Source organism: Colletotrichum abscissum (genome assembly GCF_030869225.1).
Source record: "Colletotrichum abscissum strain IMI 504890 chromosome Unknown Scaffold_38.1, whole genome shotgun sequence".
NCBI lineage: Eukaryota > Fungi > Ascomycota > Sordariomycetes > Glomerellales > Glomerellaceae > Colletotrichum > Colletotrichum abscissum.
The window spans coordinates 417,264-437,065 of NW_026850298.1; the positions used below are offsets into that span (position 1 = coordinate 417,264).

The window sequence follows — 19,802 nt, forward strand, 5'->3', positions numbered from 1 at the left end:
CAAGGCTGGCGTGCTCCGTGAAGTCGCCAAGCGATCCCTCTGCCGGAATACACACTTTCTGAATACTCTCGAGTTCGCCAGGCTCTCCACCCGAATACACAGGAAGCTTTCATATACCCCCTCAATCCCATTCCTGTCACCAGCCAGCAGGCGCCCGTCTAGGCCGACGGGTCAGGTCAAACTGGCTGAGTGGTGGAGTGGTTCAAGGTCAACAATCAATCACGCCCACAGCCTACTCGACGACAGGCTCCGAGTTCGAGTTCGATTCCCAGCATGAGCACCAAGAGATGTAGCCTACCGAGGTGAACTCTTTTTGGTCCATCAGTCGAGCGCATCCAAGTGCACACGGGGGACCACGTCAATAATGTATGAAACGCCCGATTTCGTCTGGATGTCATGTATGGGTAGCCGTTGCATTTCCGCTTGCGTCGAAATGAAGACCATGGCTTTCTGAACCGCGGTATCGCGTCGCACGCGCCTAAAGTATTTATAATCGATTGATCCGAGGATTTATGCAAGGAGTTCGCGACATGGTTGCCTGGCCGCCCAACGGCAAATCGTTCATGTCGCATCGCGTGTAAGTCGACCCCAGGATTGGGGATTGCGGCAAAGACTATTGCTCTGTCAGTCCAACTGCGGGCCGAACCTGAAGCTAACTTACTGTGAGACAATACTGACAATTATTTAGAATAACCCCTCGTGCCCTTTCATCAAGGGAAATCGGTTTGCGCCACGGCTGCTAAAATGTCTTGTAAATGTCATTGAGGGCACAAAACTCCTCTGGCTGGAGGCAGCTACGGGAATTTCTCGCGACCTTTCCAGGGGAATTCCCAAAAGCTCTGCGTGCCTCTTTGGCTTAAGAGCTGCATAATGCGCCTGAGAATGTCCGTCGTGACCGTCGTGAACGCCTCGGAGTGAAAATTAAAGGTTGTCCACGCCTCGTCAAGTTAAGACAGCGATGCACCGCAAATGCGGCAATGCGCTCCCAAAACCACCGTTCTTGGACCCAATTGTCTGATACACTCGTTTATAGGCCGCCTTATAGTAGAAAGTCGGTTTCTAGTCGAGTTTCGTAATCGACGGGCTCCCGTCGGCCGCTCGGTCGTTGGACGCCATCGTACGATTTTGGCATTTCGCCACCGCGCGATCTACCATAGCTCAATAGCCTGGACCGTCGTCGCCCGCATACCTCCCTACGCATAGAGCAGTAGAGTAGGGTATAGAGGAGAAATATAGTCGTCACCGATTTGTAGTGGCCAATCGACGACAACTATGGCTTTGACACCAAAGTGTATCGTCCACCGGTCGAGCATTAGTCGGAGCTTCCATCCACATAGCTTTCTTTGTATATAGTCTCGTCGGTTTCGCCCTTGATCTAGTAACCAAGCGAAGCGACTATCTGGTTAACAATTGAGCCTTTGGTATGCGACACCAGTACTAGTATTTACTCACCGACTACAGCGCGATAAGCATTTCCAAAAATGCATTCGACCTACGTCTTGTCTACGAGGATGCAAAGGATCCGCTTTGACGGCGCATGTAACACATAGTCTCTAAACATAGAGAGAATCGTTGATCGATGTGAATGCAAAGAACACTTGGCAAAGAAAAAGATTGTCCGATGCGCGGCACCGGGTTCGAACCAGTGCTGTTTGGTCAGCGAAATTCCGTATTTGGGAGAGATATTGACCTACTTTCTGCCTTTGCCGATGATGGGAGGGCAACGAGTTAACCACTACTCCAACCACGCTTCTGCAGCTGTCAGGCTGTTTGTTGTTAATTTCCTCCTGTTTCTGGAACCCAAGTAGCTCGGGACTCGGGTATTCGAGAGTAAACTCGCGCGTATTCGATTTGAGGGGCTGGTGAAAACCTGCTGCGTATTGTCCATTCGTTTGCTGTCCGTTTGCAAATTGCCCATTCTGGTGAACCAAGCAATACGCCAAGCCATACTCAGCTGGAAGCTGCAAGAATCCAAGAACCGAATACTGAATTATCCACAGCTTGAGATTGTGCGATTCTCGGCATTTTCGCTGGCCTACGGAGTCCGCTTCGCTTCGCCTCGAAAGCTACAAACAAAGCGATCCGAGGCCCGCAAGCTGCAGGAAACCGAAGACCGATTCCAATTTTGTCGGATATCCCGGAATCGCTGGCATGGTGTTGTTGTAGTCGGTATGCATCTGTTACGTGCGTAGTCGTAGTTGCGGTGTGATTCGTGAAGGCGTGACGCATATCAAAACTGCAGTACTAGCCACAAAACGGCAACTGCCCCAACGGCTGTTTGACTTCGCGGTTTCCGTTTCTAACGTAAGACAATTCCGAGCCTAGTAGCTGCTTCAGTCTCTCCATTCAAATTTCCGGGCTACTTTGCAGAGCGGCAAGAAGACCAGAAGTGCGTGCGAAGTTCGAGCCTTCGAGGTGCAGTCGAAGAACTAAAAAACATGGGCGATTTCCTGACTTGGAAACTTTGCTCTTGCAGTTGACAACTGCCATCTTGCCAGCCCGTAATTGTCTATTAGCAAGAGGGACACAAATTACAAACTCTCTTCTGAAATATTACAACGCGCTGGAGGTCACCAACGACAACCAACTTGGCCCAAAAGCGCGGAATCTCATGTTTCGGACTACTTGTAATACCTGGTGAGAGTATTGTGATTTGTCGCTGAACCTGTAGAGACAAGGTTTGGCCAGCTGCTGAGACTTGACCTGGGAGACAAGTTGATCTTTCCTTCCTAGAACCGCGATAAAAGAGAAGAACATAATGAGCTTGGCTCTCAGCTTGCCGCGAAACTGAGAGGCCTTTCCGAGGGCCATCAAGAGGACTTTGAGCCATTTTTGAAGGATGGAGGGGGTTTGTAAGTCCGTACTAGGAGCGCCGAAAGAGGAATGAAACAAGACGCATCGACCGACTTGGCAGAAAATTCGTGGTCCTTTTCTTGGCCTCTTCAACAGTCACTTGACTGCCAGCACGCCCTACAGTCCTACGGACCTACGGAGCCAGCCTAGTGTCGAAGTGGATTGAGCCGAAGAAATACGCGACCCGTTCTCGGAGCTGGACGTGCCATCAGGTCGCGACAAAGTGCCTGTGGTTCTAGATCAGAGTCCGAGGCTTTGGTCGTTGGCGTTCACAGTAGCTCGGTTGAGGCTTTCAGATCGGACCTTCATCCCTGCAACGAGTGAAAGCTTGGCTTTCACGAACACAGCCCCTCCACAAGTGCTTTCTTGGTATCCATACTTGTCTAGATCTGGATGGGCTGCACAAATGCACATCTTCGGAGATAAGCTGGTCTTGGTAAGACTGTGCTAACAACCATTTTTTTGCGACGGGGGCACGGCCGTGGGTCCAAAATATGATGGGGAGGAGGACAAAGCAGCAATACGTGCTCAGTACCCACACGACGACGAGCTCTTTTCGGGGTCTTGGTGACGCGAAAAGGTAAACTATAGATCAAGATCAGCCAGGCAAAAACAGTTGCTTCACATGTTGAGATGAGTTAGTCAAGCTTGGATTGGAATGGAAGCTTTTCTCTGCGCTTTCTCTCTCCTCAATTTGGACGGCGAGTTTGCGTTTGAGTTTCTGCGCAAAGTAGAGTCAGTGCACCCTGATCAGTAATCATAAACAAAACTTGCGGAAGATTGGACGCCAACTTGGTCAAGACGATGAATCTCTAGTTCGTTCGTCATTTTGGCGTTTTCCCTTCCTTTTCCTCTTCGGGACTATGTCCACCTGGTCGGACCGGCCAACCAGTCGTGACCCGGCCGTTTCGGCGAGAGGATCCTCCGCCCGTTGCGTTGGGTCAAGAAGACAGGGCACGGAGGGTCTTCTTACTTCCAGGGCATTTGCTATGTTCCCAAGTACTGTGTTGTGTATACTCCGTATGCTCCGTAAGAACATCTATCCGTACCCTTCCCTGTCCAATTGTAGGGGGACCTGGCCGAAACTCTTGAACTGCATCCACAGCATCCGACAAGCTCTTTCTTTAAGGTTTAATGAGCCACAAAAAATGGGCAAGCACTGCTGGGTACCCCTGCGACGTATCCCAACACCCCAAGCCCGTAGCTGCCGAAGACAAGAGCAAAGTGCCGGTCAGGGAAGCTAGAAAAGGTACCTCCTTCACGGGTGACTCCACACCTATGTTCAAGGTCACACCATAGCTGGGGGAAGGAGGCAAGGAGATGAGGAGAGGCGAGAGACACGGAAACCTAGAACGGTTAGCCTTTTTTATTGAACGAGGTCACTTCACCGGGTCCCTCTCTCCAGGTTCTTCTTCCCGACTACCACGACAACCGCCCTACGCCAGACCGACTCGGTTGTGCCTGGCTCTACTCCTTCTCAGCCTTATCATGTCGTGAGACCTGCAACGTCCACGCTGCTCATACAAGCATCTGGAACCTCCAACATTCTGCCATCATGGGTATTGGCATTCTCGAGTCCAGGACTTTGGACAATGTCCCAGGTGAGTTGTCTTGCACGCGCGCCGGCCGCCCGCGTCCCCGCGCGGCTTCTTCTCAACGCTCTGCCCGCATTGTCCTCCTGTCATCCCATCGCTGACCACCGTCAAAACTCCAGGGACGACGCGCTACTTCGATGATCCAAACCGTCCCCAGACAGCGAACCATTCTCACCACGGACTGAAAGTCGACGCGAGCGGCGATGTGCCCATCATTCTGGTGAGCAGCCGACGGGATAGCTTCTGCGACATAGTCTGTGAACCTCCAGCTGACAACAAGCCCACCAGGTTCCTCAACCATCCGATGACCCCAACGATCCCCTGAACTGGCCCCTTTGGAAGCGAGACCTCATCACCTTTGTTCTCTCCATGACCGCCATCTTCGCGACCGCGCTCGGCCCTATTCTCGCGGCGAATACCGTTACGATTGCCCTCCTGTTCCGTACTAGCTTCACCCGCATCGCACTTTTGACCGGATACTTCCTTCTCGGAGTTGGTGCCGCAGCCATCTTCTTTGTGCCTTCTGCCCGAGTCTGGGGCAAGCGCCATCTCTTCATTCTCGGAATATGCATCCTCGTTGCCTCTTCTGCGTGGGCGGGCTCTGTTGGCACGAGCTACAACTCGCTACTTGGTGCGCGCATTGTCCAAGGTATCGGCTGTACTCCCTTCGAGACACTCGTAAATGCCGCCGTCGGTGATCTGTACTTTGTACACCAGCGCGGCTCCCGCATGGCCTTTACGAACTTGGCAGTGTTTGGCGGCGCCTTCTTCACGCCCATTGTTGTTGGCAAGATCACTCACAGCATTGGGTGGTGGTGGACGTTTTACTTGGAGGCCATCTTTTGTGCCGTGTGCCTTCCTGCCGTCTTCTTCCTTTGCCCTGAGACAGCCTACCGTCGGGACATTGCGCTCAACACGGATATGGTTGCTGACTCTATCGAACTCACTGACAACAAGGCATCTTATGTTGGCGGCCCGGGCAGCAGGTCCAGCGACCACGAGAAGCTGAACCCTACGTCAGCGCCCTATGGATCAGGCCTGGAGGCTGTCCGAGGAGCGGGAGCTCAAACTCCGAAGAAGACATTTATTCAATCGCTGGCTTTGTTTGATGGTCGCAAGACGGACGAGCACTACTGGAAACTGCTTCTTCGCCCGTTCCCGCTCATCGCCCAGCCCGCCTTTCTATGGGGATGTCTGATTCAAGGCACCATGATTGGTTGGACAGTCTTCATCGGTGTCATTGTTGCTGCCCTCTTCCTGGGGCCTCCTTACTACTGGAACGAGGTATACGCTGGATACGCCTACGTTGGTGCTTTCGTGGGAGCGCTCGTTGGCTTCATCATTGCTGGCGCTTTCTCCGACTGGAGTGCCAAGTTCTTGACTCGTCGCAACAATGGCATCTACGAACCCGAATTCCGTATTGTCATGGTTCTGCCCATGTTCATTATTGGTTCTATTGGCCTCTACGGGTTCGGCGTCACATCTGCTGGGCTTTCAACCAAGGAATACCACTACAGCATCCCGCTCGTATTCTTCGGCTTCGAGGTTGCTGGTATGGTCATCGGGGCTGTGGCCAGCTCTCTATACATCGTCGATGCCTACCGCGACCTGGCCATCGAAGGCTTCACTATCATGATCATTTTCAAGAACATCTTCAGCTTTGGTCTTACATTCAGTGCCTATGATTGGATCATCGGGGGTGGTATCAAGCCTACAATGATGGCCATTGCCAGTATTCAGGTTGTTGTTTGTGCCACGAGTATACCAATGTGTAAGTCGCCGATCAGTCACGCCGTACGAAACAGAGAGCTAATTACTTGTAGATTTCTATGGCAAACGCATCCGCGCTTACTTCCATCAACATGATCTGCTGAAGTTGACTGGGTTGCGCTGAGCAACCAGTTTGTTCTTTTCCTTCCTTGTTCGATTTGATGTCCGATCTAGAGAAAGACACTTGCCCCCTTGCCTCTAAGCACACGCCCAAAAAGCCTGGTTGCGTTTCCACGCTCACGTGCGGGCCGTGGGTGAGCCATTGGGCGCCCGCATATACCCTACATCTACCATACTCCATAGTACCATATAGTAATGCCTAGTTCCGTATAACAACCCAGGAGGCCTCCCGATGATTGTACGTAAGCACCAGAAAGAGTGCAGAGAGTTAGTGTTCTCACCGTTTTTTCCCGTTTTGCCGCTGGCTTATTTTGGTCTTGCTTCCGACGCTATGACAGAAGGCCCGATCTTCCGTGCATCTCGGGAGGGGCATCTTTGGCTCCCGGCGAACAGACGCGTACAGTTTGGTCGAGGTCGATGTCTTTTGCACGGATGTATGCCCGCCTCCGCGTTGTAGATTGGGGTGCTTTGTGATGCCCGCTTCCAGGGTTCGGTCGGTGCCGGGTGTAAGGGAAGGTATCACGATCTCTTGGGGGATGGTTTGTACGCGCTGGCTTGGAGCAAAGTAGAGAGAGACATGGGTTCTTGATGCATTCTCAACGTTCATTCCTCAGTTTCATACTTTCATGGTGCTCAAAAGATGTATATATATGTATGTGTGTGCTATGCTATGCTACCTACGCCCATGCTATTCGTGCTCGTGTCCCAGATATCTCTCTCCGTGGCCGCCTGGAGGCGATGCCTTTACATGGAAACAATACTAATGAACTATTTCCAACGTTCCCTTCAGTAACATAGGATTGCAGCAAAAAAATTTAGTATGCGTATTTGGTAGGGGGGTATATGTCAAACATATCGTAGATGGTTTTTCTGTCATATAGCAAAACAACATTTTCTCAAACAAGAATCAAAACATACGTGGTGTTCCCATCCGACAAAAGGGGGTTGGAAGAGAGAAAAATAAGAAAATTGCACAACGCTTCGCTGACATCCATTCATACACATCATTTTGTCGTAGTTTTCGCCCTATCTCTCTCTTCTCTCTTTGTGTGTGTCGTGCGTGTCTCTTCAACCGGTCAGCTTTCTCCACCAGCTACTCCGCGGCGTAGCCGTCGCATCGGAAAACATGGCCTGCCGACGCCGCTCGTCGCTCCCCTCGGAGCCGCCGCCGCCTCCGGCACCCCCGCTACCGCCGTACGTCCGACGCTCACGCTCTTCGCGCCGGGCTCTGCGGCGGCGATCATCGGCCTCGTCGGCAGTGCCGTCCTCGTACCTGGCCCTGCGACGGCGCTCGCGCCGCTCACGACGTGCCTCATCTTCGGTCTGGGGCACGGCGTCCGTCTGTTGTCCGCCATCGTCCGGAGGCGGGCCGGCGTCGGTGTGCTCCTTGACCCACGATGACGTTCCGGAGTGGGGCCACGCCGGCTTGGACTCCTCGTTGCGTCTGTACCGGTGTCGCGAGGAGTGCATGCCTTCGTCCCCGGACTCCCGGGTTCGCCGGCTGGAGCGGTGGTGATACATCTCTTCCGCGTCGGTGCCTTCGGCCGCGGCACGCGCAGCACGCCTGGCTTCCTTCCTGGCTCTGCGGGCTTCTTCTTCGTCCATCGGCGGCGGCGGCGGCGCCGCTTCGCGATCGCGAGCCTCGCGGGCTCGTCGGCGTTCTTCCCGAGCTGCGCGTCTAGCATCTGCGTCAGCCTCCGCTGCCGCGGCGGCCTCGCGCTGCTTCCGTGCTCTTCGCCGTTCGGCACGCTCAGCCTCCCTATCTTCGGCCATTCTCCGTTCCTCTTCCTCGCGTTGGTCCCGGTGCCCGCGAGAGCGAGCCGCGCGCCGCTCTGCACGTCTGAGCTCTTTCTCCTGCTGCTTGCGCGCTTCGGCATCCTCTTCGTCTCTCCTACGGTGGCGCTCGCGCCGAGCCTCTTCTTTGGCGGCGCGGCGTGCCTCTTCGGGATCCGGCTCGACGACCTCGGCCTCGGCCGCCTCAGCATTTCTGGCTGCGCGACGAGCACGGCGAGCAGCGCGGCGCGCCTCTTGGTCCATGTCGGTCATCGCTGCGGGGTCGGCTTCGTCTGCATCGGCATGGGATCGTTGACGGCGTTCGCGCCTGGTGTCATCATCGGTCGCATAGGTGTGTCGCCTTCGCAACGGGTCCGGACGCTCCGTTTTGGGTGTTCTGAGGCCACTGAAGAGGCCTCCTAGACCCTTCTTCGCACTCGAGCTGGATCGTTTCATCGGTGGTGGCTCGGAAGGGCCATCGGGGTCCACCATGACAAGGTCATCGTCTTTAGCATATCTAGATCGTCGACGTGATGACTTGGGAGGGCTGCCGTCCTCGCCGTCACCATTGGCGCCGACCATGACAATGTCTTCGTCCACAATATGATCGCGCTTGCGGCGCCTGCTGCTGGACTTGTCGACTCCAAGCACTTTGGCGGCTTTGGAGGACATGGGAGGTGGAGGGGCTTCCTCGGGAGGTGGCGACACCAACCCGCTCGCGTCGACTGAATGACGACGGGACGGTCTGTGTCGCCGGTCCCGGGTGGATGTCGTCCGGGAAATGGGCGGGGTGCTGAACATCGACATGAGTTTCGGCCGTGCTGGTGTCTCAACGTCTCTATCGGCACGGTCGCCCTTGCCGGAGCTTGAACCCTTGGAGGAAGTCTTGACTTTTTCCTCGTCGCCGTAAGCGTGTTTCTTTTCGCGTCTTTCGGCTTTTGACTTGGGTTTCCGGTCTCTGTCGCGGTCACGATCACGTTCGCGGTCGCGATCACGATCACGGTCTCTCTCCTTCTCGCGAGGTGAAGCCGACCACATACCCCACGAGGAACCTTCTCGGTTGATTTTTGCCCGGTCCTTCTTGCTCGACTTCGGCTCAGGCGGAGGTGAGATGGGCTCTTCCTCGGCGGCTAGTTCTTCCTCAGGCACAGGATCTTCAGGAGCCTCAGGGACGGCCGGAGGCGGTGGTGGAGCTGGTGGAGGAGGGACTTCCTCGGCGAGTATGTCCCTATCTCTGTTCTTCTTACTCTTCTTTTTCTTCTTCTCCACTGGCATTTCAATCACTTCGATGATCTCGTTCTCATCCTCTTCGACGGGGAAAGCTCCAGGCGGCTCCGAAGACTTGTTCTCGTCAGCTGGTTCTTCAACGTCGACTAACGGTGGCTCCTCGACAACAGGAGGAGGCGGTGGCGGCGGAGGCGCGGATGCAGCTTCGGCAGCGCGCTTCTTCTCCTTCTTCAGTCGCTTTCTCTCTTCCTTCGACAAGACGACGGGGGGAGGAGTTGGTGGTGCGGGTTCCGGTTCCTCGGGTGGAGGGTCCTCCAGGACCGGCTCTTCTGGTGCTGGCTCCTCGGGAACAGGTTCCTCTACAACGGGCTCAGGTTCGTCTTCTGGCGGCGGGATTGGTTCAAACGCTTTTAATCTGTCAGTAATCTTGCTTCCTTTGCCCTTTCGAGCCGTAGACGGCTGCATCCAGGACAGGGCATCGTTGTTTGTGGCGGATGATGTAGTCGTGTCATTCCAACCGAGATTCGCACCTTCTAGACCTATGCGGAGATGAGTCAGCAGTGTAATCTCAGGTGACGCCTATTGAGGCGTCTCATTTCCAATAGGCTTGGTGAGACTTGGTGGTGTGGTGGTGTGAAGGGAGATTAGCTGCGAGCCTGAGGCCACATACCTTTCTTTGACTTCTTAGTGCCAACGCCCCAGAAACTGAAGGCATCGTTGGATGGCTTTACTTCCGGCGCCGGGGGTGGTGGAGGAGGAGCAGCTTCCTCAGGCTCGGGATCGGCCAGGAGCTCCTCGATTTGGTCCTCGGTCAGCTCAATGTCGGCCAGCTCGTCCTCATTATCGACGTCCTCGACTGGTGCCGGCTCCGGCTCCTCTTCCTTCTCCTTCTCCTTGTCCTTGCTTTTCTTGTCCTTCTTGTCCTTCTTCTCCTTCTTTTCCTTCTCTTTCTCTTTCTCCTTCTCTTTCTCCTTTTCTTTCTCCTTGTCTTTCTTCGACTTGGACTTGGACTCCTTCTCCGACTTGGAGCTTTTCTTCGCTTTCTTCTCTGCTGCTTCAGCTTCCTCCTCAGCTTCCTTGGCAGCAGCTTCTTCGGCTTCCTTGGCGAGTCGCTCTTCCTCTTCGATGCGAGCGGCTTCTTCAGCTTCGGCGGCGGCGGCGGCTTCGGCATCCGCAGCAGCTTGGGATGCGGCAGCGCGCTCGTCGATCGATGCCTTGAGCGTGTCGTAAACACCCTGGTCCTTCTTGGTCAACTTGCCCTTCTTGAGCTTCTTGGCCTCCAAGGCAGCGAACTGCTCCTCCTCGTCCGCAATCTTTGCAGCCTCCTCTTCCTCGATTCGTGCCTTCTCGGCCGCCTCAGCCGCCTCCGCTGCCGCGGCCTCCTCTGCTTCTTGTGCAAGGCGTTCTTCCTCTTCCTTGGCAGCGGCCTCAGCAGCGGCGGCGGCAGCCTCCTCTTCCTCTTTGGCTAACCGCGCTGCCTCTTCCTTTTCAGCCTTCTTCTTTTCTTTCTCGAGCTTCTTGAGCTCCTTCTCGCTCAGCTTGGGCTCTTTCTTGGACTTCTCCTTTTCCTTATCTTTATCCTTATCCTTGGACTTAGACTTGGAAGAGGTCATGTCGCCCCAAAAGCTGGATTTCTCTTTCTCAGGTTCTGCTTCTGCTACAGGCTCAGCCATGTCCAATGAGGGAGGGGTGGGAGCTTCCGGTGGAGGGTCGGCGAGTATGTCCTTACGGTTCTTAGACTTCTTCTTGGAGGATCCCCAGCCGGCCCAGTCATCGTCGTCTTTGGTCTCCTCGACGGAATCCGGTTGTACGGAATCCACGTTGGGCTCCTCGTCCACGACTTCAATGGGCTCGTTCTTGGATTTATCCTTCTTCTTCTTGGAGGACGAGGTTCCCCAGATGTCATCTGTGGGCTCCTCGATTGCATCGGGCTTCATAGAAGCACCTTCGTCGGTGTCGGCTCCCTTTTTCTTCTTGTCTTTCTTACCGCCGATGTTCCATGAGCTGAAGAAGCCGCCGCCATCCAGGGGGTCGGCAATATCTGGCACGGCAGGAGGGGCTTCCTCGGCAGGGGTAGGCTCGTCCTCTCCGCCAAACTCAACCAAGGCCATGGCATCTTTCTTCTTCTTCTTCTTGTCCGACTTGCTCAAGCCGGCCCATTCATCCTCTTCGACCACTTCAGCCTTCGGTTCCTCGGCTTCCTTGTCGGCCTCCTTGCTTTTCTTCTTCTTTTCCTTCTCCTTGTCTTTGTCCTTCTCCTTCTCCTTCTCCTTCTCCTTGTCTTTCTTGGAGGAAAGGCCCCAGATGCCCCAAGAGTCGTCTTTGGACTTTTCAGCTTCGGCCTCCTTCTTCTTCTTTTTGTCCTTCTTCGAACTAGTAGCAGCGGCCCAGAAGTCGTCGTCATCCTTCTTTTCAGGTTCCGGCTCCGCTTCCTCGGCTGGGGGATCAGGCGCCGGTTCTGGTACAATCTCGGGTTCGGGTTCGGGGTCCGCCAATTTGCCCTTCTTCTTCTTTTTGTCCTTCTTGGAAAGGCCGAAGCTTGCCCAGTCGTCGTCCGCTGGTGGTTCTGGCTCTGGATCAGCAGCAGGAGGCTCGGGCGCAGGTTCAGGAATGGGTTCCGGCTCGGGATCGGCAGTCTTGCTCTTCTTCTTCTTCTTGTCCTTTTTGGATCCTGTCAAAGTGGCCCAAAAGTCATCTTCTGCTGGCTTCTCCGGTTCAGGCTCTGGCTCCGGTACTGGCTCCGGCTCGGGTTCAGGTTCCGGTTCCTTGGGAGGTTCAGGTTCGGCAAGAAGGCCCTTCTTCTTTTTCTTGTCCTTTTTGGATGTCACGGTACCAAAGCCCCATGGGTCGTCCTTTTTCTCTGGCTCAGGCTCTGGTTCAGGGGCTGGAGGGGGTGGAGGAGGAACCGGTTCGGGCTCTGGTTCAGCTTTGCCCTTCTTCTTCTTCTTGCTGGTTTTAGTTGATACACCCCATCCAAAGTCGTCCGTAGCTGCTGCTTTGGCGGCTTCCGCTGCTTTCGCCGCCTCTTCGGCTTCTGCTGCTTCTTTGGCGGCTTGCTCTTCGGCCTCTTTTGCTAGTCGTTCCTCCTCTTCCTTTCGGGCAGCCTCTTCCGCTTCGGCGGCGGCGGCGGCCTCGGCGGCTTTAGCAGCTTCGGCCTCGGCAGCAGCGGCGGCGGCAGCCATCTCCTTCTTCTTTTTCTTCTTCTGTGAATTGGTCAAGCCTGCGAAAGGATCAACGGGCTCTGGCTCGGGTTCTGGCGGCGGGGTGGGTTCCGGCTCTGGTTCTACCACCGGGGGAGGTTCAGGTTCAAGTTCGACTAGACCTTTCTTCTTCTTCTTCCCCGATGATGTTCCCCAACTCCAAGGATCCTCGTTAGAGGCTGGCGGATCGGGCGCCGGCTCAGGGATTGGTTCAGGGGCCGGCTCGTCCTTGTTCTTCTTCTTCTTACCAAGTCCCCAGGTATCCCACAGGTCGTCTTTCGGCTCCTCTTTGGGAGGGTCGTCCTTCTTCCCCTTCTTGGTGGTACCGCCCCACGAACCCCATGGGTCGTCTGCAGGTGTCTCCTCCTTGGCTGGTTCAGGAGCCTTATCTTCTTCCACCGCATCCCAGATACTGGCTTTCTTCTTCTTCTTGTCTTTCTTTGTAGTCGCAGTGCCGAAACCCCACGGGTCATCTTTCTCCTCTTTCTCCTGCGGCGGGTCGGGTGCCGGTTCCGGGTCAGCTGGTGTATCGTCGCCGAACGAAAACCCCAGTGTCGTGCTTTTCTTCTTCGTTTTGCTTTTGGAGCCCCATGGATTTGAATCGGCGTCTTCCTTTGCCTCTGCCGGCGTACTTGTGGCTGCATTCTTGTTAGCGCCAGACCAATCCCATGTGTTCCCTAGTCCCGTGCCTGTTGTTGTCCAATTTGACGCTCCCAATCCCCAACCAACCCCCCCTGACTTCTTGGTCTCCGTTGAGCCGAAATTGATGTCTAGCGACCCGTTGCCGCTGCCTATGTCGTCCAGTTTTATTTCATCGAATGAATCAGGCGCCGGTTCGTCAGCCTTTTTGCCCTTCTTCTTGGATTTCGTGGTTGCGAAGCCCCAGTCATCTTCCGGGGGCGGATCGTCTGCTGGTGGCGGTGTCTCTTTGTCGCCTCCATCGCCGTCGCCCGCAGCTCCGCCGTCGTTACCTGCGTCACCGCCTTGATCACCTCCATCGCCGGCGCCTTCGTCTTCCTTCTTCGCGCCATCGTCATCGTTATTGTTGTTTGCCGCCGGCGCCTTGGCTGGGGCCTTCTTATTCTTCTTCTTCGCCGCTTGCATGAATCCTTCCTCGGAACCGAAGTCGATGAGAAAGTCGCGTGTGGGATCGCTAAATATGGCGTCGCCGTTACGTCGCTGTCGGTGTTCTGCACTTGAAGTTTGCGGTTGGGTGAAGAAGGAAAAGTCTGATGGTCGTCGACTTGCAAAACCGCCAGTGTTCGTCGGATCCATGACTTGCTCGCATGGCTCGGACGGTTCAGAGGGCGCTTCAAATCGTCGCAACCATCGCGGGCCGCATTCTGGTGTTTTCAACGGAGTTGAGATGTTGCATGTGGTTTTGAGGGGTCGTCGATGATGGGATGAAATCTAGGGATGCCAGCGGATCAGATTAGCTCAGAAGTTCATCTGAAAGGCATGTGTTAGTGGAATGGGGGGTGAGACGGCGTCATGCCCCTCACGTCCCCCCGACTCCCGTCCAAAGGCTTTCCGGACCAGCCATGGCAGCGAACGGTAAGCCGTTAGACTTGGGGACGAGCGCTGAGGCGTCCAGGCTGGAACGGCGCCGGCGCGCACAAAATTCCAGAGTAGACAGGAATTGGAGAAAACCATGACGGTAGACGAAAAAGGTTCGGGTCGTACCTGAGCATTGTGTGAAGCGGATTCCCAGGCGCGGGCGATCATGCGCAAGCGGATGCGCACATCTTCCTCAGCCCAGCCAGTTGTCGTCGAATGCTGGGTTGGCTCCCATCGATATGCGCCTTCTGCCCGCCCTGATGGGAAAAATGTGGCCACCGCGACCGCCGCCATGTTGAGAAGTTGAGCTCGTGTTGCTACAGCTTGGTGTGAGAATCATGGAAGCTAAATCGGTTCGGAGGAGCGAAGCAGCTGAAGAGGGTATATCGGTGTACAGCTCGTGGTTTTCGTCGTGGTCGTCGTAATCGTAGCAGTCGTTGTACGCAGTGTAGCGGGAAAGCAAGCGGGTTCGTGCTGGCGAGAGGAGGGGGCAGGTCGATGAAACGAGAGTTGGACAGGACGTGACAGGAGTTCGCCTGCAGATATAAATCTCCAGACTGTGTATTCGTACGACCGAGGCGAACTGAGACAGGTGGTGCAAGTCAGTAAGGAAGAAAAGAAAAGAAAAAACCTCCAGTGACTGCTACTATGGTGGGAGATGTAACTGCGCAGGCTGGGTGGTGGGATGGTCGGCTCGGGTGGCCGCAAAAGAGACGGAGCACTTTTGCGGTACGCGGCGGCGCAAGGGACCTAGGATCTGGGGGTGGTGAAGGGTTAGGTGAATTGGGGGCAGGGAAGAAGAGGGGACCAGCGGATGGATAAGATATGGCAGGGCAGGGAGGAGGAAATACACTCGCCTGTCTCTTCTTGTTCTTCTTTTTTCTCCCGCCTTTGGCTACAGGTATGTTCCTGGTCCCCTGCTCAGAATTGCCGGAGAATTGGACGATAACGGGCCAAGTCGAAGCGATAGCAGGGATGTAGCTCTTGGTGTCACAGGCTTACAGCTTGAGAAAGTCGCCGCCGTCGCGTCTGATCGCCGGGGAAATAGACTTGGATTGAAGCTGTCCTAAGAGAGAGAGGTCAACCCGCCAGTTTCTTGATTGTGTTTAACCACGGCTTCCAAGCCGTTCCTATCGCCCCTTTTTTTAAGAAGATGACTCCCTCTGGAGGAGGTGAGGTTGAATTGGCCATATGCAAGAAAGGAGCAATAGGAGCGCTGGATGTGACCCGGCAAAAAAGGAGAGGAGAGTTACAGAAAAAAAATCATTTCTTACAAGCCACTTCCTTCACAGGGAGCCAATGGGTCGGCGCGCGTTGACGCTAGATCGTCGCGGCGGAGGCGAATAGGTGGATGGATGTGGTTGCAGACCGCCAGATATCTTGCAGGAGGCAGGCAGCGTAGGCCACAGCCTGCACTTGGGATTGGTGATGCCCTTGAGGTCGTGCTTTGTTTGGGTCCGACTCGTGAGCTGAGCAAAAGTATTCCGTACTTGTTCGGAGATGCGATTCGGACGGTGGTGTGAGTAAGACGCCGTCGTCCTATTGTCGAGCCCGGGCCCGGCCAGCCAGACGTTGAGGGAATTGACTGAACGGGATGTGTTTGTTGTGAATGAATAGCCCGCTTGCCTACCCTGCAATTAGTTTACAATATGTTACCTTGATGTACGCCTTCTTCCACCGAGAGCGATTTGTCCTTCTGGTCTCTTCTTCCGCGAAATTGGTCAGAAGTTTCGGCCTGTCGTGCAACAGAGGACGACGCAAGAATAGCAGAAACAGATGGGAGAAACATGAGCGGCGGCGACCGCCTTGTATACAGGAAAGGTGTACACAAGAACTAATGCAAGACGGGAGTCAACAATCCAAATGAGGAATACAAGGGCAAAATAATAAGGTGAGTCTGCAGACAGCGAGAGACAGAGTCAGTACTCCATACTTCGTGCCTTATGTGAGGTAAAGGTAAAGCGAGGTAAAAGGTAAGGCAGGACGGAAAGAATAATTATGGATATTGATGCTGTATGCAAGTCTATGCGATCCATCCGCCCAGCCATGTCCCATCCATCATCCATCAAAACCATCCTATCAGGACCAATCCACACGCATCTTTCATCGCGTCCAGTCTCAGTCTCCCCGTGGTTGCTCCTCCGTCTCCTCCGTCTGTCTGGGTGCTGTCGCTGTTCCCGCCCCCATTTGCTCGCCGCCTTTTCTTCCCCTGGCCCGCTCCGTGGACCGTGTGTGTGTGTGTGTGTGTGTGTGCGTGTGTTCGTGTACGTGTATGTGTGATGTACATGGCGATAGATCCCGAGCAACGGCATGGCCCATGATGGGTACCTTGGGTGCTTAGCCCAGAAGGAGGAGGAGGTGCCACGGCAAAAGCGCAGCAACCCACGCACTAAGCAGACTGTGACAGTACAACTGCAAAGTACCTCGCTCTTGGAGTCTGCAAAAAGGTGGTGATCCCTGGCAGGGTGGTCGGTTAAGAAGGGCGGCCTCGGCGCTTCATTGGCCGAGTTAGTGTGATATCAAGTGTCTCGAGACTCAGAAAGATGGCACCCCCTGCACGCCGGAGTCGTTTGACTCAATTCACACCACCTTCGCCCCTCCCTCCTCTTCAGCCTGCCGCCCAGGTGATGCCATTTCTCCAGGATGCCGTCCGCTTCAAGTGGGCATTTGGGCAGCACACTCTGACGGAGTACATGGACTCTTGGTCTTAGTACGCGCTGCGGGAGCCACGAGGGCGGACTCTAGAATGTTTAGGTAACCACGAGGTCAGCAGGTCCTGGATATCAGGTGTGTAGGTATCGTTTCCATTCCACGTTGAACAAGCAGCGGAACCGGGGCGGACAAAAATTGAAAAGTAAGGTACGGATACCCAAGGAAGGGATTTGGATAATGAGGGGGGAAGAACCGTAGCCTATAGGTACCTACACAGTATTCCATAAGGTAACCGTAGAAAAGGCACCGGCTCTGAGGTAAAACGCCCTTGCCGCCACCAGCTGCGTTCTCACGTGTGATACATCGATACCTTCTACTTCCTTCCCTTACCTTACCTCACAGGCTATTACTGCCTTCCCTTCCTGATGCCGTCACTCTGCCTCTTTCTCCAAGGTACCTGCTTATCTACTGTAGTAAGAGCTCTTGGCTTTTTCGGTGTGTCTCCGTAGAATTGCATCTCAATCTTAGCACAGGCAAGCGCAAGTATCTAAGGTATCTATGGAGCAAGCACCTTTCTAGCGCTGGAATAAGACAATAATAATACCTGACCGGTGGTCTCGAGGTTGACAAAATATCTTGGTAGTAGGTATTGAACAATTCTTTCTGGACTCGGGTTCCTTGACTAGCAGGATCCAAGGACCCTACACAAACCTGCGTTGGCTCTCTTGATCCCTATTCCCTGCTACGGAAAACTCACCACCACCAGCCTTTCCCGCTTGGGTCTTCGCTGCTGCCACATGCTAGTTTCCTTCTCGAAGCTGCGGTCTTCCATGTTATTCATGATGACGCGCTGCTGTCAACCACACAACTTCAACACCACCCACCGCCCCAACGCATAGGAAAATCTCTTTCAGCTTGACTATCACAACCAATACTCAAGTCTTGAACTGCTCAATATCCCTGTCTATCACAATTCCCGTCAGAAAAGCCCTTATCCGGTAAGACCCGGGCTCCCTCGTCTTTCCTCGCATTTGCCTCTCTCTGCACCAGTCTACCTTGCTTCTTGCTCGATTTCTCGCATCCATACGGCCTGGATGATGGTCGGAGGTTCATCGCCTAAACCGCTCAATCGCGGAGGTACATGGTCCTCCATCCACTCGTCCGCGGTTACCCATGTACCTTCAAATTAACACCAACCCCGCCAAGCAAGGGGACTATTGAGACTCGACTCCCTTACCCATTTCCCACGGCCTGCGGCAAACGGGATTGGGCATTGAAGAGAGGGCGTGCAGCCATGCCATTGAATTTATTCATGACAGGCAGGCGCGGCCTACGCATCTGCATCTGAATGGCAACGCATGGAATGCAGGCGCATCAAGCTCGCGGGGGAGAGAAGAAAAAGCGGCAACACCATGTCGCCATGTCCATCGTCATTCGGTTCCTACGCCAACTTACCACATTCAGACCCTTCCCTCCTGTCTAGACTTAGGACCGTCGTGACGGAAGCGGGACGAACCCAAAGTCAGGGAAGAAAAGGGAGAAGCCGCCTTCAGTCGACGAGACGTTGCGTTGCCATGCGGACAACGGCTCGGCCAGCCTGCTACGCTCTAGCATCGATGCAGCGAAGCACCAGGCCGTGAGGTATCGATACATCACCGGCTGGGCAGCCATGCGCCTATTAGCATGGAATGACCTCTCCTAGGCCTGGTACTCGTACCTTTCAAATACACGAGGACCCCATCTGCCATCTGTACGATGGCCGATGAGCGTCCAGTCATCGTCGAACCAGCGCCAGGGCCGCCAGCAGCTTGCATCTCGACGGGTGTGCTCGCAGGGCCACTGGCCTGCGGCGCTGCACTGCGCATCGGGAGCTAACATGCCCTTCATGCACATCCCAAGTCTGGCCCTGTCTGAGGAGATGCGACTTCATCTGTCTACTGGATCATTTTGTCTACACGCGTCCCACCTCCATCATCGCATGGCGCATCTCTATCCACTCATCCCACGAGTGTCGCCAAAAGCGGTATGGCGGCTCCCTCACCGCTTCAACTTCTCAACCCACCTCTGAGCGAACTTCGCACCAACCAGCCACGCTGAATTATCATCTCTACGGCTACCCGTAGGCCCTGGACCTTTCGGGATGCCGCAGATTTCTATCGTCTGTCTTCGTTGTCAGTCTCAATGACAGAAGAGTCCAAGGCGAACAAGACAGCCTCAACACTAAACAAGGAATGTGTCAGTTTGGGGTACCTGGCGTAACTCAGGTAGAGACCCAGAGGAAATAATGCGCTTGTGTCACGATACTAAAGCACAATGGAGACTTCTTGAGGAACGGCGTCAGGCATTAAAACAACAAAAATACTGCCTCTCCCTCACAACCTGCCTGCCGGCTTATTCTGCAGCATCGATTAATTGACACGCAGGTGTCAGACGGTGTAGACCAATTCTTTCCGGACGGACTACGAGCATCTCGCGGCTTCTTCTGGCGGTCAGACCTGAGCTGGCCACAGTTGGCCACCGCGACGACGGCCGTCATCCATGGTCTTTGGTCAGGTTGAAACTATGGGTCGATGGAGAAGACAGCGCAGCAGAATGCAATATTACTGACTTGGTTAGCTGCAGATTCAACTCGTTCTGCTTTAGAACCCTGTCAACGTTTTCGGAATCAAGACTTGGAGTGTGATTCCCAGGAGGCAATTTGTCTTTCTCGGTGATGGCTACTGAGTCATCGGCTGAATTGCGCTTGCGGTGCGATATGCTTTTTCAAAGTAATACCATGAAACCAACACTTTGCTTGACGAGTCTCGTTGGCAAAACACTTTCTAGGTTCACGCTCACTGGTTTGTCTTTGGCCATACCAGCATTCAGCGGAGCATCAACTACAGATAAGCCCTCGGGTGCAACTCGATCAAGCGAAGCCGAGAACCTGCATCAATAGCTACCCATGGAAGCTCGATAAGGCCGCATGTACGTCTTCGGCCATGTCTAAGGTCGCGTGACGTTGACTCAGAGGCAACCAAAGGAAATCGTACTCTAGGAAAGAGGACCATTCGGC

The 19,802-nt window shown here is 54.5% G+C and overlaps 5 protein-coding genes across 5 annotated transcripts; 1 reads left to right on the top strand and 4 right to left on the bottom strand.

Annotated features, from left to right (window-relative positions):
• Positions 1-4,408: 4,408 nt before the first annotated feature.
• On the top strand, positions 4,409-6,342 carry CABS01_12591 (major facilitator superfamily transporter; the record flags this gene model as incomplete). The annotated part of the gene is made up of 4 exons (XM_060545944.1): positions 4,409-4,454; positions 4,568-4,668; positions 4,737-6,219; positions 6,272-6,342. The coding sequence occupies 4 exons, from the start codon at positions 4,409-4,411 to the stop codon at positions 6,340-6,342; spliced, it is 1,701 nt and encodes a 566-aa protein (XP_060396479.1).
• Positions 6,343-7,414: 1,072 nt separating this feature from the next.
• On the bottom strand, positions 7,415-8,023 carry CABS01_12592 (uncharacterized protein; the record flags this gene model as incomplete). Its single annotated transcript, XM_060545945.1, has 2 exons — positions 7,415-7,493; positions 7,524-8,023. 2 exons carry the CDS (start codon positions 8,021-8,023, stop codon positions 7,415-7,417), a joined length of 579 nt encoding a protein of 192 aa, XP_060396480.1.
• Positions 8,024-9,982: 1,959 nt separating this feature from the next.
• CABS01_12593 (uncharacterized protein) lies at positions 9,983-14,389 on the bottom strand (the record flags this gene model as incomplete). The annotated part of the gene is made up of 2 exons (XM_060545946.1): positions 9,983-13,948; positions 14,222-14,389. The coding sequence occupies 2 exons, from the start codon at positions 14,387-14,389 to the stop codon at positions 9,983-9,985; spliced, it is 4,134 nt and encodes a 1,377-aa protein (XP_060396481.1).
• A 23-nt stretch (positions 14,390-14,412) lies between these two features.
• CABS01_12594 (uncharacterized protein) lies at positions 14,413-15,013 on the bottom strand (the record flags this gene model as incomplete). The annotated part of the gene is made up of 2 exons (XM_060545947.1): positions 14,413-14,678; positions 14,953-15,013. Coding segments are annotated over 2 exons (327 nt in total), but the record flags the coding sequence as incomplete, so codon positions are not given.
• A 3,219-nt stretch (positions 15,014-18,232) lies between these two features.
• CABS01_12595 (uncharacterized protein) lies at positions 18,233-18,612 on the bottom strand (the record flags this gene model as incomplete). The annotated part of the gene is made up of 2 exons (XM_060545948.1): positions 18,233-18,406; positions 18,484-18,612. The coding sequence occupies 2 exons, from the start codon at positions 18,610-18,612 to the stop codon at positions 18,233-18,235; spliced, it is 303 nt and encodes a 100-aa protein (XP_060396483.1).
• Between the last annotated feature and the right edge of the window lie 1,190 nt (positions 18,613-19,802).